Below are 14,573 nucleotides of genomic sequence, written 5' to 3'. Positions count from 1 at the left end.
TTACGTAAAGGCCGGTCCGTGTGGCCGGTGGGGAACAGGGGGACCTCAGGCCCCTCTCTGCCGTCTCTTACTGGGAGGGCTCTGTCCCGTTGCTGCCATGAGAAAGGGAAGGCACAACTGGGTTTCCCCCCAGTTGTCCGGCGCGGATGGAGCTCAGAGCCAAGTGTGTTCCCGAGGGGAAGGGCTGGCATCTGAGGGGCTGGGTGGAGGCACTCACGGGGTCTCAGAAGGTGAGGACCCCAGGGATGCTGCAGTCGGGTGCAGCCCGTTTTGCTGTGCAGCCCACAGCATCTCACCTGCTGGAGGGGCACTGGGCACCCACCCGGTTTTGTAGGTCGAAGACCGACTGGGCAGTGCACTTGGACCCGCCTCGATTTTTTTCAGCGTGTGTCCCGCCCGTGGAAGCAGAGGCCTCGTGAGGGAAGGGCCCTGTTGGTTCCTGCTGGGTTAGGGGGATTGAGCAGCTCACATCAGATGTTCGGCAGCTGAGACGTGCTGGCCGGGATGTGGAAAAGGCTGTGCTCTGCGCTCCCCTTCCCGGGAGCGTGAACGAAGCTGGTCTTCTGTGGGGCAGGGAAGGGCTCACACGTTGACTTTGGGGTCCCACAGGGCCCGGTCCTCAGGGCCCCAGCAGCTGGGTGTGGAGGTAGTGCCCGAGGCCCCGGAGGTACCGCTGAGCTGTCCCTCGAAGTTCCCGCGAGGCCATGGTAGCGGGGGCCCCGAAACCTCACAAGGCAGCAGGGTGGGCTTTCCAGCAGTGGGACGGAGGAACCACAAAACGCCGCTGTGTCTCCTTGAAGCCGTAGCATCGGCTCAGCATTTCCACCAGGGACGTGAGAAGCTGTTGCTCTCAAAGCTGGAACGTGCGGCCTTTAAGCCCCTCGAGCGACCGTGTCCTGATGGGGCGGAGCGCCTGGCCTCTGGTCTCCGGGAAGCGTGGGTCCGGGGATCCCTGAACTGCACCGCGGGTGCACCAAGGCGGCCCTGGGTCACGTGCAAGCGCCTGTTTGGACTCTTCCTTCTTGAGGCAGCAGCCCTTCGAAGTGGTGGCTCAAGTCCGGGTGGTCGAGGGGGGACGTGGCTCTGACCTTTGGTACGAGGTCGTGGGGCGTCCGTCCCAAGTACCAGCACCAGGGGCTTAGAACAAGCAAGGTTCACTCTGTCTCCGCTCTGAGGCCAGAAGTCACACCTCGAGGTGCCCCAGGGCCAAGCCCCCTCCTGAGCTCCAGGGGAGGGTCCTTCCTGCCTCCTCCAGCTCCCGGGGCTCCAGGCCACGTCCCTTCAGTCTCCACCTCTGTCTTTACACGGCTTCTTTGTGTCTGTCTTCTCTCCTGTCCCTGACAGTGGATTTGGGGTCACCTGGATAATCCAGGATGGTTTCACGTCAAGACCCTTAACTTAATTACATCAGCAGAGACTTTTTTCCAATAAGGCCACATTCACAGGTTCTCACGATTAGGAGGTGGGGGTACCTTTTGGGGGCCACCATCAGTTAACCCACTGTGGTCTGTCCTCTGGCCCCCAAAATGCAGACCTGCGTGATGTGCAAAGTACGTTTATCTCATCACTGCATCCTCCCAAGTCTCAACCCCTCACCGTGTCAGCTGAGTGCAGAATCTCGTCTAAGTACCAGCAGCTCAAAGGTCCCAAATCTCATCTTCTAAATCACCTGACTCGGGTGTGGGTGAGATTCTGAGTGGGGTCCATCCTGGGACAGAATCCCCGCTGCCCCCAGCCCGTGCGACTCGGAGACAAACAGTCCGCGTTCCAGAGTGCACCGCGGGACCTGCACGGGGGACACGTCCCAGCCGGGGAGGCACCGATTGGAGGAGCCCAGCGGGGCAGCTCCATTTGGTGTCGGGCCGGCAGTGCTTCCCTGTGGCTTGAGCCCCCACCCCCGGGCCAGGCCACCGAGGGCCAGTCGGCGTGGCCGGCAGAGGACCCACCGCACAGGTGGCGCCACCTCAGCAGAAGGCCCACTGTGGTCGCGGTGTGCCGGGCTGCACTGTGACACGGAGCTGCCCCCGTCGGGGGCCTGGCACGTGGCCGAGGGAGCAGCGCCGCAGCCGCCGCGCCTTTCACTCCCTGCCACCGCCTTCCAGGAAGAGCTGTTTGGTTTGATGCTTCCCGACCAAGGTTCCCACAAGCCAGGGGTGAGGGCCGGGGTGTCCATGTGCAATAGGGGGTGGTCTGCGACCCCGCAGGTCCCCGTGTGCCCGCCGTGGTGACCTTCACCCCCGCTCTCCCGGGGGCACGCACACGTCCGTGTACTCGTGCACACGCAGGCAGTGCCCGGGAGCACCGGCTGCCAAGGGGCGCCCACTGAGCCTCTGGCCTCCACGCACGAGGCTGTGAGTCCGCGCGGGGCCCGCCCGGCCCCTCGTGGTATGTGGGTGTGTGCCGGCACCCGCTGCCCCCAGCCCGGCCCTCACCCCAAACCCGACCCGCCCGTGTCTGCAGAACATCCGGGCCCTGATGGGCACCGAGAAGGCCAAGGGCTTCTGCCAGCTGGTGGTGTCGTCCAACCTTCGGGACGGTATGTCCCACCTGATCCAGTCGGCCGGCCTGGGGGGCATGAAACACAACACGGTGCTTATGGCCTGGCCCGAGGCCTGGAAGCGGGAGGACGGTCCCTTCTCCTGGAAGAACTTCGTTGGTGGGTCGGGCCGTCTGGAAGCCTCGTGACGGGAGCCCCTTCCCCTGGTCTTGCCCCCTTTGGCGGTTCCCGGGGGCGCCCCGGCTGGGCCGTGGAGTGAGGGGGGGCAGGGCCGTGCCCCCGAAGGGGCTCCGTGGGGACCCCGGGCTCGCCTGCCCCCGTCCCGCTGGTGACTCCAGGCTGCTCGGTTCTGCTGGGTGGGCCTGTGACCCCGTGACCCGCCCGCCTCTCCACAGACACCGTCCGCGACACCACGGCGGCGCAGCAGGCCCTGCTGGTGGCCAAGAACGTGGATCTGTTTCCGCAAAACCAGGAGCGCTTCAGCGACGGGCACATCGACGTGTGGTGGATCGTGCACGACGGCGGCCTGCTTATGCTGCTGCCCTTCCTGCTGCGGCAGCACAAGGTGTGGGCGGGGTCGGGGGGCGGGGTCACGTGGGGGCGGGGTCATGTGGGGGCGGGGTCACGTGAGGGCGGGGTCACGTGGGGGGGGTCACACGGGGGCAGGAATGACCGCCCCCCCCCCGCCCCCCAGGTGTGGAGGAGGTGCCAGATGCGCATCTTCACGGTGGCCCAGGTGCACGACAACAGCATCCAGATGAAGAAGGACTTGCAGACGTTCCTGTACCACCTCCGGATCAGCGCCGAGGTGGAGGTGGTGGAGATGGTGAGGGAGCGCGGGCACCGGGCGGACGCGGCTCTGATCTGCAGGGTCCCCACGGCCCTTACGGCCCAGGGCCGGCCTGCTTGGGCCGTCCGCGACATCCTTGTCTGTCCTCTGGCCGTGACGGCGTCTCGGGTTCCCTCCTTCCTTTTCCGTGACCTCGAGAGCTTCGAGGAGGGTCAGGCGACTTGTAGCGAGTCCCTCGGTTTAGGTTTGCCTGATGCTTTTCTCGTGGCTGGACTGGGCCGTGGGCTCATGGGAGGAGGACCCAGCTGGACCGAGCGTGACCACGGGACCGGCCGCCTCCCGGGGCATCGGAGCTCCAGGGCCAGCGGGAGGGTTACGGTCGGTCCTGTGGGGGCCGGCCTGGGTCCCGAGCCCACGCTGTGGTGCCTCCTTCTCATGGGTGTCTCGTGTGTCGGTGAACGTGGGTCCCGGGGCAGGTGGAGGGCGTTCAGTCGTGGCCTGTGTGCTCACACGGAGGGGTGGGGACGCCGGGGCCGGGGCCGTGAGCCACGGGGGGGCCCCACAGCGCGCTCGCCGGGGGACGGGGGTGAGTGGTGACCAGTCTGTGCGCGCGTCGGCTTCCTTGCCTCGGAACCTGTAGGTCGAGAACGACATCTCGGCCTTCACCTACGAGCGGACGCTGGTGATGGAGCAGAGGTCCCAGATGCTGAAGCAGATGCAGTTGTCTAAGACGGAGCAGGAGCGGGAGGTGCGTGGGCCGCACGGGGTGCCGCTGGGCCCCTGGACGGAGTGGGCTGTGGGCACCGGCGCCGCACTGGCCTGTCCTTTCCTTGACCCCGAGTGCCTGTCAGGACAGGGTCCTTGAGGCCTCCTCGAGGTTTTGTCCCCACACCTGGTCTTGTGAACAGCCGGTGGCGCGGCTTCTGCCCCCACCTCCCCTCGCCACATGGCCCGAGGTCATGCCCTCACAGGCCTCCGGGGTCAGGGCCCGTGTCTGCCCGGCCGTCCTGCTGGTGCACGGCCCCACCTCTCTTACGTCCTGTCCCGACCGGCCACCTCCTCCTGTCCCTCCCTCCTCAGACCAGCTGCCAACTCGTTACACCCCGCCCAGCCTCGTCCCAGCTCACATGTCCCGCGGCCCTGCACGGCCCGACCCTCCCCTGCCTGAATGACCTTCGCTCTTGCCACAGAGGCCGCTGCGGTTTCCGGGGGGCCCTGACCCCTCTCCCCACGGGCCTCCCCCAGCTCCTTCCGCCTGTCGTCGGTGCCTTCTCTGCACACAGCTCCCCCAGCACCTTGTGTGACGTGGGAGCTCCTTCCCCTGCACCTCCCCTTCCCCAGACTCCATGGCGCTGACGGCCCCGCCCCAAGGACGTGGGCTCCCTGACAGCCCCTCTGCTGTTGATGAGTGAGAGGGTGGGTGAATGGGTGAGGGGAAGGACGGATGGAGGGACGGATGGATGGATGGATGGACGGACGGATGGGTGGATGGGTGGGTGGATGGAAGAATGGACGGATGGATGGATGGATGGACGGACAGATGGACGGACAGATGGGTGGATGGATGGAAGGATGGATGGATGGATGGACGGACGGACGGGTGGGTGGATGGATGGATGGACGGACGGACGGATGGATGGATGGATGGATGGATGGATGGATGGACGGGTGGATGGGTGGGTGAGGGAAGGGATGGATGGACGAACGGGTGAATGGACAGATGGATCGATGGAAGGATGAGTAAGTGAACGGATGGATGAGCAGGTCAAGGCAGAGCCTGTGTGTGCGGGTCTGTGTCCAGTGCAGAGACGTGCATGTCAGCATCTCCCGTCAACGAGTCTGAAGAGGTCCTTTCTCAAGGGGCTCTCAGAGCTGGGACAGGAGGAGACAGAAATGTAGCCATGGGTTGGTCTGGAAGCCCAGGAGGAGGGGCCTGGCCAGGTGGGGCTGGGAGGGCCGGTCCAGACGTCCCCAGGCTCCGTTGGCTGTGCTGTCTGGGGCCTGGGGCCAGCCGGCTCCTCTCCCTGTGCACGTCCCTTCCCCTGGGGGTGGGTCGCTGCCGCCACGGCAAGGCTGCCCAGTGTCCTGCTGTCTCTCCAGGCTCAGCTGATCCACGACCGGAACACCATCTCCCACTCTGCCATGGCCGCCAGGACCCAGGCCCCGTCCACGCTGGACAAGGTGCAGATGACCTGGACGAAGGAGAAGCTGGTCGCCGAGAAGCACCGGCATAAGGACGCCGGCGTGTCCGGGTTCAGGGACCTCTTCAGCCTGAAGCCGTGAGTGTCGGCCTGCAGCAGCCCGCAGCCACGAGGGCCCCTCTGCCTCCGTGAGAGGCGGCAGGCACATCCAGCCTCTGAGAGGGCGGAGCCGGCCCAGGGCCGCAGTCTCCTTCCAGCGCCAGTGAGCGGGGACGCGGGTGGCGGGTTGGCGGCGACGCCCCCATCAGTGTTCCTGGTGGGTGTCCCAGCACCTAGGGGGTCAGGCCTGAACCCCCGCCCGCAGTGACCTCCAGGCTGCCCGTCGGGCCAGGACCCGTCCCCCTCCTTGGCTCTTGGCTGTGCTGTTGAGCTGAGGGCCCCCAGGGCTGGCACAGGTGCCAGTTGGTGGCGTGGCTGGACCTGGGGAGGGGTCCCAAGTGGGAGACTAGGACAGTGTCTCCCGGGTCTTTGGTGGCGGAGCAGAGCCCTGGAGCCCTGAGTCATCGGCAGGGCGTGAGGGGCCCGAGGGGTCAGTCGGCTTGAGGAGGGACCACAGTCAGCTGAGAAAGGGCAGACAGGGGTGAGCCCAGTAGGTGTTCAAAGCGTGTGCCGTGTTTCCTCTTAAAGTAACGTGCTCTCTGTTTTCTCTTCCATGTAGAGAATGGGGAAACCTGTAAGTCACTCCCTTTACGCGGGACCTCGTAGACGTGGTTGCCTGGCATGCGCTGCACGCACAGCCCCCGTGAACCACGTGTGCATGTCCGAGTGTGTGCACAGCCCTGTGTGTGTGCAGGGCCCCATGTGTGGGTGTGCCCGTGAGTACATGTGTGCACAGTCCCGTGTGTGTGCAGAGCCCCGTGTGTGTGCATGGCCTGTGCGTGCATGTGTCCGTGCATACGTGCTCAGCCCTGTGTGTGGGCGTGCCCGTGTACATGTGTGTGCCAAGTTCTGTGTGTGCATGCACGTCCCAGTATGTGTGCTCAGCCAGGTGTGTACGCGTGTCCGTGTACGTGTGCCTCGGCCGTGTGCGCATGTCTGTGTGTGTGCACGTTCGTGTGCGTGTATGTGTCTGGGTATGTGTGCATGTCCGTGTATATGTGTCTGGCCCGAGTGTGCGTGTCCGTGTACATGTGCCTGGGCCGTGTGTATGTGTCCGGATGTGTGTGTGTGTCCGTGTATATGTGTGTGGCCCGTGTGTGAGTGTCCGTGTATATGTGCCTGGGCCGTGTGTATGTGTCCGGGTGTGTGTGCGTGTCCGTGTATATGTGTGTGGCCCGTGTGTGCGTGTCCGTGTACATGTACCTGGGCCGTGTGTATGTGTCCGGGTGTGTGCGTGCGTCCGTGTATATGTGTGTGGCCCGTGTGTGAGTGTCCGTGTATATGTGCCTGGGCCGTGTGTATGTGTCCGGGTGTGTGTGTGCGTCCGTGTATATGTGTGTGGCCCGTGTGTGCGTGTCCGTGTACATGTGCCTGGGCCGTGTGTATGTGTCCGGATGTGTGTGTGTGTCCGTGTATATGTGTCTGGCCCGTGTGTGCCTGTCCATGTGTATGTGCCTGGGCCACGTGCGCGTGTCCGTGTGCAGGTGGCGCTCGCCCACTGTGGCTTTCAGTAATTTCCTGTTTAGTTTGCTCGCTCGGTTTGGAGCTGCTCAGGGCACACACCTGAAATCCCTTCTCTGGGTAGCACGTGAGGACTGAGGTTGGAGAGAGGTTGGTCCCGAGCGGCTCTACAGCAGAGCAGAGCGTGTGCTGTGCCCGTAGCTGGTAGCGATCGTTCACCCACATCCCTTGGGGCTGGGGGTTCGGACCTCAGCTCGTCCAGAATGGCATTTCCTCCTGTCTCCCCAACACCGGGTGCCTTTTTGCCCCGTAGGAAGCTGCCACCTTTAGTCTCGTGAGAAGGGATGTGGATGAACCTCTGTGTGGCCGGGCCCTGAAGGCTTAGGGCCAGGGCTCCAGGGCCCGCCTGGGGTTGCTGTCTGTCTGTGCATCTGTCCACCCCTGGTTCCCCCATGATTTTCGGACTGTTTTCCCTCCCGTGGGAGCCCGGCCAGCGTGCTCCGTGGAGCCTCAGGACTTTGGGTGCACTTCCTGTTCCAGCCCCTAAACCCGAGTGCGTCACACACTGAGGGAGCAAAACGTGCAGATGAGTCGGGAAATGCTGGGCCGAGTGCTGCACTTCCTGCCGTGTTTACATGACCTTGAAGTACCCTTCGAGTAAAACCTCCTAATTAAAAAGACAAAAACAAGCCCGTGGACACAGGAGAGCATGCCCCCCCCGCCCCCGCCAAAAGGCGTGGTGAGCCGTGGGACTGTGCCCCGCGTGCGCCTGGCAGGGGTCAGCAGGGCGCGAGCAGCAGACAGGACCTCACTCGCGTCTGGCTTCTCCTCGGGGTGGCCTGGAGGGGCTCCCGGAAGGTTGGAGGTCGGCCCACAGGTGGCACGTGCCCAACTAAAGGTCCCCATGGTGGGAGCCCTGCGGGGGGTTCGCTGGCCCGCGGGCACGTGGGCATCTCTCTCTGTTTCACCAGCCTCCTCCGTGTCTCCGTCGGGAGCCAAGGGTCTGGATTTCCAGCTTTGCCCCCATGGAGCCTTCCTCCCCGCAGGCGGCCCCCGCCCCAGCCGCAGTTCCCAGCCTCAGAGGACCCCGTGTGGGAAGCCCTTCCTCAGGCTCAGCACATGGCCACGTGTTTCCATTTGGTGGCCTCGTGGACGGTTGTGGAGGCAGTGCAGGTTTCCGTTAATGACCTGGACACACGGGCTGTCCCGCCCCACGTACGCGCCTCTCTCGCCCCCACGGGGCCTGTCATCTTGGAGCTGCGGGTCTGTCCAGACCCGAACTCCTGATTTTAAGATCATAAGTGTTTTCAGACCGTTAACCCTGAGAGGCCCTTCAGTGTCACGCATTCCTGGGATCGCCTTGTCCCCAAACACACCGGTAATTGTGGTCCATCCTGGCAACTCATTCACGGTTCTTATAAATTCATGGTTCTTATAACGAAAGACCTCTGACTACTGTGGACAGAGACCCGGCCTGTAATTTTACCAGATAAAATTGGAGAGAGGAAAGCAAGGGCTCCATCTCTGTTTTCCCTCCTGGTAACTGGAGGCTGTAATTGGATTTATTTGGCTTAAGGGTTGCGTTGAGCAAAGCTTGTGGCCAGCATGCACCCTGGGGGCCTTTCCCTGACCCCGTGTGCGGCGGCCTCTGTCTGTATGTCTGCCCGCCTGCCCGTCCCTCTCGTGCGAGGCACGGGTGACCTTTGAGCTACGTACCCTGCGTGCGGCCGCGGAGTGGGCGGTGCTGGAGCGCCCAGCGCAGAGGGGGCGCTGGTGCAGTGAGGAAGGTCTTCCCAGCCGCGGCGTCTGCCCCCTGCTTCTTGGAACCCAGCTCACTGGGGAGGGACCTGGGGAGGGGGCAGGGCAAGCACGCAGGTGCCTGAGCGCCGGGCGTCCCCAGTCTTGCTTCCCCGGGGATCCTCCCTTGGGGGCCGCTGCCAGGCCTGGCCGCCCGGGACCCTTCGAGAGCCACTGGTGCACGGTGGATGCCCCGCCCGCTTCGAGGGGTTTGGGGCCCGGGCAGGCAGTGAGCATGTGGGCGCAGGGTCCGGGTCACCAAGGGCGGGGGCTCTCGTCCTTCAGCCGTCAGCCGGCCGGACAGAGAGCCGGGGGTGGGCCTCGTGGCAGTTGCACGCTCAGCCAGGATCTCTGGCTCTGTTCCGGGACCTCCAGAGCGGGTGGAGGGCCGGGCCCTTCCCCGCTCACCCTCTGTGCAGCCCCCTGGAGCCCAGCCTGCGCCGGAAGGAGCGAGGGGCAGCATTTAGGGCGGGCTCGGCTGCAGGGCAGGGGTCTCAACGGGAGGCGCTCCGTGACCTAGAGGTGCGCGCCGTGCCGTTGAAGGGGCTGCTCCCGCCCGAGGGGCGGTGCTTGGGAAGCAGCAGCTGATTCGCCCGGCTGTCACCTTGGCCTCCGAGTGGAATCGCCGTGCCGGGGGTTCTCCGGGTGGCGGGTCCGATCTGTTTCCACCTGCCCTTTCTGACAGAAGTGGAGCGGGCAGGGTGGGGCCTGAGCCCGGCACCCGGGACCTCGGCTGGAGGTGCCGAGTGACCGTCTTCCTCCCACAGGGACCAGTCCAACGTCCGGAGGATGCACACGGCCGTGAAGCTCAATGGCGTTGTCCTCGACAAGTCCCAGGATGCCCAGCTGGTCCTGCTGAACATGCCGGGCCCCCCAAAAAACCGGCAGGGGGACGAGAACTGTATCCTTTCCCGGACGCCGCCCCCACGTCGGGCCGCCACTGCGGCGGCAGGATAACACCTCTCTCCTCTCCTGCTCAGTGGACACGCCCGGGGCAGCAGTCGGGAGCCGCGGGGCCCTCGACGGCAGGCGGGGCGGCCAGCCCGCTGGCCTGGACCACAGCTACTTCGCCGTGAGCCGCCTGTGGGGCCGTGGGCAGGCGGATGCAGGGGCTGCGAGTGGGTGGCTGCTGCCGGCGGCCTGGGCCCCACGTGGCCGGCAGGGGCCCGGGAGCCAGCGGGCGGGTGTGCTGCTTCTCCCCACGTTTGAGCTGCCGGGGCCCCGGGGGAGCCCCAGGAGTCGCCCCCGATTGCCTCGGGTGTGAACACTGGGGCCGAGGGGCACGTGACCGAGGAGGTGGCCTTCCCGGGGCCGCCACGAGGCTCGGGCTGGTAAGTGAGGAGCACGTGGGCTCAGAGACCGAACACCCGCGGGGGCGTCGCCACGTCGCCGCGTCACCGGCCCCGACCCTCCCTGCTGCGGCTCCGGGTCCTCGTCGGCGCTGGGCTCTGAGCTCGCGCCCGGCCGGGTCCCTTCCTGCCCGTCTCTAGGACGTGGCGGAGCCGTGGCTCCACCCCCAAGCCCTTCCCGGCACCAGGTGTCCTGCAGCCCCCCCGGCGGGTGGAGCCCTCGTGGGTCAGCCGCGGGGCGCGGGGCTGTCATCCTGGCCTCGGGGTCACAGGTCGGTCCCCGGGGGCAGGAGGAGGTACGCAGCCTGGTCCCCGGGTTGTAAGCCTCAGGCTGACCACACGCCTCAGGAGTCTGTGCCTCGTGGTGACTGGGCCTCCCCGGCCTATCCGGGGTCTTGGTGGACCGACAGGTTCCCTCCTTGGCAGGGTCAGTGCCCCTCTCCCTCACGCCGGCCCCCTCCTCCCCTGCCCCCCACCCCAAGCCTCCTCCCTGAGGGCCCTGGGTCCCGGCCTTCCGTGTCCTGTCCCCGCCTCTTTCTCCAGCCGAGCCCTAAGGGGACGTGGGCTCTCGGGTGGTAAAGGCGCTCCGTTCGCCCTCTCCGCCGCGCGCTTGGTGGGGTTGGCTTTGTCCTTAACTCGGTGCCCCCAGACATGGAGTTCCTCGAGGTCCTGACTGAGGGGCTCAACAGGGTCCTCCTGGTTAGGGGCAGCGGCCGGGAGGTGGTCACCATCTACTCCTAACGTTCGGCCGCTCCGGGGCGGGGATGTGCCCGGCGGGCGTGCGGATGCGCCGCGGTGCCCGCTGACCAGCACCCGAACGCCACCGGAGGCTCTCCCGTCCAGGCCAAGGGCCGGCACGTGACTCGAGCTTCCCTCGCGGCCGAGGGGAGGCGCGAAGCCCTCGTGCCCCCTTCCGCCCGCCCTGGCGAGGCTGGCCGTGACCTGGGACGTGGCCAGCCGTCTCGTGGTGACACAGGAAGTGGGAAGCCCCTTGGATCCTAGAATCGATTTCCCCGGGTCGGACCTTCGGGCTGTCGTGCAGTTACGTTCACTCAGATTCCACCCCGCCCGGGCGCCTGCGAGAAGCCGCACGGACTGAGGCGCGCCCGCGGCAGCTGGGGGCTCCGTGCAGCCTCTGCAGGTGGCCCGGGCTCGGGCGCCCGCTCTTCCCGGCCGGGTGTCCGCCTGCGTTTATGCTCCGGGAACCTGCAGGCAACAGCGCGGGAGCCTTCGGGGCTGGGAGCACCACACGCTTTAGCATCTGACGGGCGCCTGCCCCGTGACCTCAGTTTCCACGCTTCACGCCGGAGGGAGGGGACGAGGCTGCAGCCGCGGAGGGCCTGTGGCGTCAGCAGCCACGGCGCACGGCTGCCAGCCGAGCCCGTGTGTCCCCTCCCACCGGCACCGACGGTGGTCCCAGCTGTGTTTAGGGCGCTGACCGGTGTGGCTAGCCACACTGAGGGCACTGACGGGCGGTCCCGCCGACATCGAGGGCACTGACACGATACCTTCCAATGATCCTGGACTGTTTGCACTTTACACGCGTGATCACGTCCATCGTATGTTGTCGCAGTAATTTGTGCCTCACTTTCCCGATGGCTTATTTATTTATTTAAACACCTGGGGGAGTTTGAGTGATAAAAGTTGACCATAAGGAGATAGATTCTGTGAAAGGGGCTCCAAACAGACCAGCCGTTGGCTTTCTCTGGCTTCCGCGGGCGCCCGAGGGAGTCGGCCCGGTGCACGGATTTCAGGTCAGGCAGGGGCTGAGCGCGTGCTTCCAGACGCTTCTGAGGGGCGGCCGGGCAGCATTCGGCGGCCACAGCGTGTGCCAATTGCCACAGCTGGGCTGGGGAGTGGGGGGCTCTCGGTTCAGTGCGGAGTTCGGCAGCGAGACCCAACTCAGTGGCTTCCAGACCCCTCGCGCATCTGGGGAGGGGCCCGCCGGTCCCTCTCCTGAGTCGCATGACCCCGGCTCACGTGGAACGGAGGTGCCCGCGCCCTCCACCTGCCTCCTGCCGTGTCCGTCTACACCGGGCATCCTTTCCGTACTGTCAACTGTGTAACCGTAACTGCAGCCATTTTAAAGCTGATTTCATGTTTTCCTTTTTTAGGTTCTTTGTATGAGTTTGTTAGTAGAAGAATAAAATTGTATAAAATCTGAGTATGTTGACGAATCTCCCTGACTCGTTCAGCATAGAAATTAAACATTTGGAGATGCTCCCCTCCCTCTCTTTTCTCGGAGGAGTTTATTTCAGGTCTGATCAGCCAAAGCACACTCAGGTGCCGGAAGAATCATCGTGTGAATCGGTTGCAAGAAGTAAAAACCAAACCAGAACCACCAGAGCTGCCGTCGACAGGGAGCTGCCCGTGTGCCCCCGCGGTTGGGTGTGCAGCACAGCGGTGAAATCCTGCCGTTGGCTGAGATGACTCCACCTGTAATTTCTATCAGGGTGGAATCGGCAAAGGATCCGCGATGAGGGGCCCTCTGTTCTGACACGGGCTCGTGGCGAGACAGCCCTTCCCGCCTGCGAGGACGTAGGCGTGGCCAGAGAAAGGAAGACTGACGAGTGTTGCCCGAACGTAGAGAAACTGCGTGTGGGGACCGTGCTGCAGCTCCTAGATGTGTTGAGCCAGGAGACCCAGCAGTCCCACCCCTGGACGTAAGAGCCGAGAGGAACGGATGCCCGAGCAGACGCGGACGCGCCGGTGTCTGGCGCTTACGGCCACCCTGCTGTGGAGGAGCCCACGTGCCCGTCCGCCGACGCACGTGGGCGAGCACAGTTGCGCTCGTTTGATGGTATGTAACTCAGTCCTGAGAAGGATGAGGTGCTGACGCTGCAATACAGCTGAAGCTTGAGAACATTCCGCTGTGACAGATGCCGGGCATGGCTGTCACGTTGCCGTTACGTACACGTCCAGAGCGGGCAGAGCCAGAGACAGACCGGCTGACGGTACAGCCACAGGGGCCGGGGGCGGAGACTGGGAGCCCGTGCTGGGCACGGGGTCTCTGTTTAGGGCGAAGAGACATGATCTAAGGAGGTGGCGAATCCGCAGCCTCCCCAGCCGCTGCCCCCGATGGCTGCCTCCCCACCTCTGTCGGCTCCGCCCAGGGCGACAAGCCCCAGCCACCCCCAGCCCCGACGGAGGCGCCGTGGGTGTACGCGTGGTGGGGGCGTGTGGCTTGCGGAGCCCGTGGGAGGCCCCGCTTCTCGGACGATGGCCAGTGGCGGGCGCCACCCTCCCCATCCTTCCAGGCTCAGACTGGGCGGCGGCCGTCCTGTGTCTGGTGGTGGCGGGCGGCGTCCACTCACTCATCCACCCACCCACCCACTCCCTCACTCGCCCTCCGTGCTCGCTGGGCTCCCGGGACGAGCCCGGTCCCAGGACAAGCTGTGGGTCCCCCCGGAGCGGACGGGAGCGGGGCCCGCGGCAGCAGGCACGGGCAAGGCCGGCCCGGCACGCGGGGTGGGGGCGCGGGGCTCACCTCAGGTGCAGAGGAGCATGAGGGCTGCGGGCGGGAGTGCGGGAATGAGGCCGCGAGTGGCCTTTGGGAGCAGGAGTGGGGGCGGGGCGGGGCCGCGGGCGGGCCATCTCCTCCCACGTCCCACACCGGGTGCCCCGAGTGCAGAGACATGACCGACCACGTCGTGTCCGTGCTCAGAGGGACGCGGAGGAGAGAGACCCCGGGCTCGGGGGCGGGCAGGGACCGCACGCACGAGCTCAGTGGCCGAGAGCACGGGCCCGGGAAGGGGGCGCGAGGGAGGCCGGTGTGCGGACGGGGGACCAGGAGGTGGGGTGGCCAAGCCGACAGCCCTGCGATCCGCCGAGGACCAGAGGCCACGGCCCCTGGTGTCGCGAAGACCTTTGCTCACTCATACCGGGTTTCTCTGGCAACACGCTCTCCAGGAGGGCCTTCTCAGGAAGTAAGACACAGGCTGGTCCGGTTTCGGGATCGTCCGGTAGCCGAGTCTACACTTTACAAATAGGTAACGAGGCTCTTTGTTTCTGTTACAGAAGGCATCTCTCTGCACTTGACCAGTCACCACGAAGCTTTCCTGGTGGACTCGGCACTGAGGCCTCTGGCTCCTTCCTGCCCCACCCCCGCCCAGGCCCAGCGGGCAGGAGCTGCTCCCAAAGCAGGCTGGACACAGCGCCGCTGACCCCGTCCACCTCTGTCTCACAGCCTTTCTTCCAGGAGGGCATCTGCTTCCCCTGACCCACGTGGTCCTGGGGCCCCGCCCCAGGTCAAGCCGCTGCGTCCACGAGAGACGAGCTGTTCTCCACATGTGGACGTTTAGTTAATGCGTCCACGGCCACACGGCGCCCTCTGTGTGCTCGTAAGTGATCTTCTTCGTTGCTGCTCTCTTAACAGCTCT

The 14,573-nt window shown here is 65.3% G+C and overlaps 1 protein-coding gene across 4 annotated transcripts in view; it reads left to right on the top strand.

Annotated features, from left to right (window-relative positions):
- SLC12A7 (solute carrier family 12 member 7) overlaps positions 1–12,358 on the top strand; it is a 42,821-nt gene extending 30,463 nt beyond the window's left edge. For 2 of the 4 annotated variants that reach the window (XM_059061737.2, XM_067030766.1), the window contains 8 exons: positions 2,461–2,656; positions 2,893–3,062; positions 3,192–3,323; positions 3,928–4,035; positions 5,388–5,566; positions 6,147–6,161; positions 9,613–9,746; positions 10,844–12,358. In XM_059061737.2, the coding sequence (XP_058917720.1) occupies positions 2,461–2,656; positions 2,893–3,062; positions 3,192–3,323; positions 3,928–4,035; positions 5,388–5,566; positions 6,147–6,161; positions 9,613–9,746; positions 10,844–10,935 (1,026 nt within the window). In that variant the 3' untranslated portion in view covers positions 10,936–12,358. Of the gene's footprint in view, positions 1–2,460; positions 2,657–2,892; positions 3,063–3,191; positions 3,324–3,927; positions 4,036–5,387; positions 5,581–6,146; positions 6,162–9,612; positions 9,747–10,843 lie in introns of all 4 variants that reach the window. The other 2 variants (XR_010840070.1, XM_059061738.2) reach the window with 2 other exon arrangements.
- Positions 12,359–14,573: the final 2,215 nt, after the last annotated feature.

Source organism: Kogia breviceps, chromosome 4 (assembly GCF_026419965.1).
Source record: "Kogia breviceps isolate mKogBre1 chromosome 4, mKogBre1 haplotype 1, whole genome shotgun sequence".
Classification (NCBI taxonomy): Eukaryota; Metazoa; Chordata; class Mammalia; order Artiodactyla; family Physeteridae; genus Kogia; species Kogia breviceps.
This window is presented reverse-complemented; position numbering and strand designations above follow the sequence as displayed.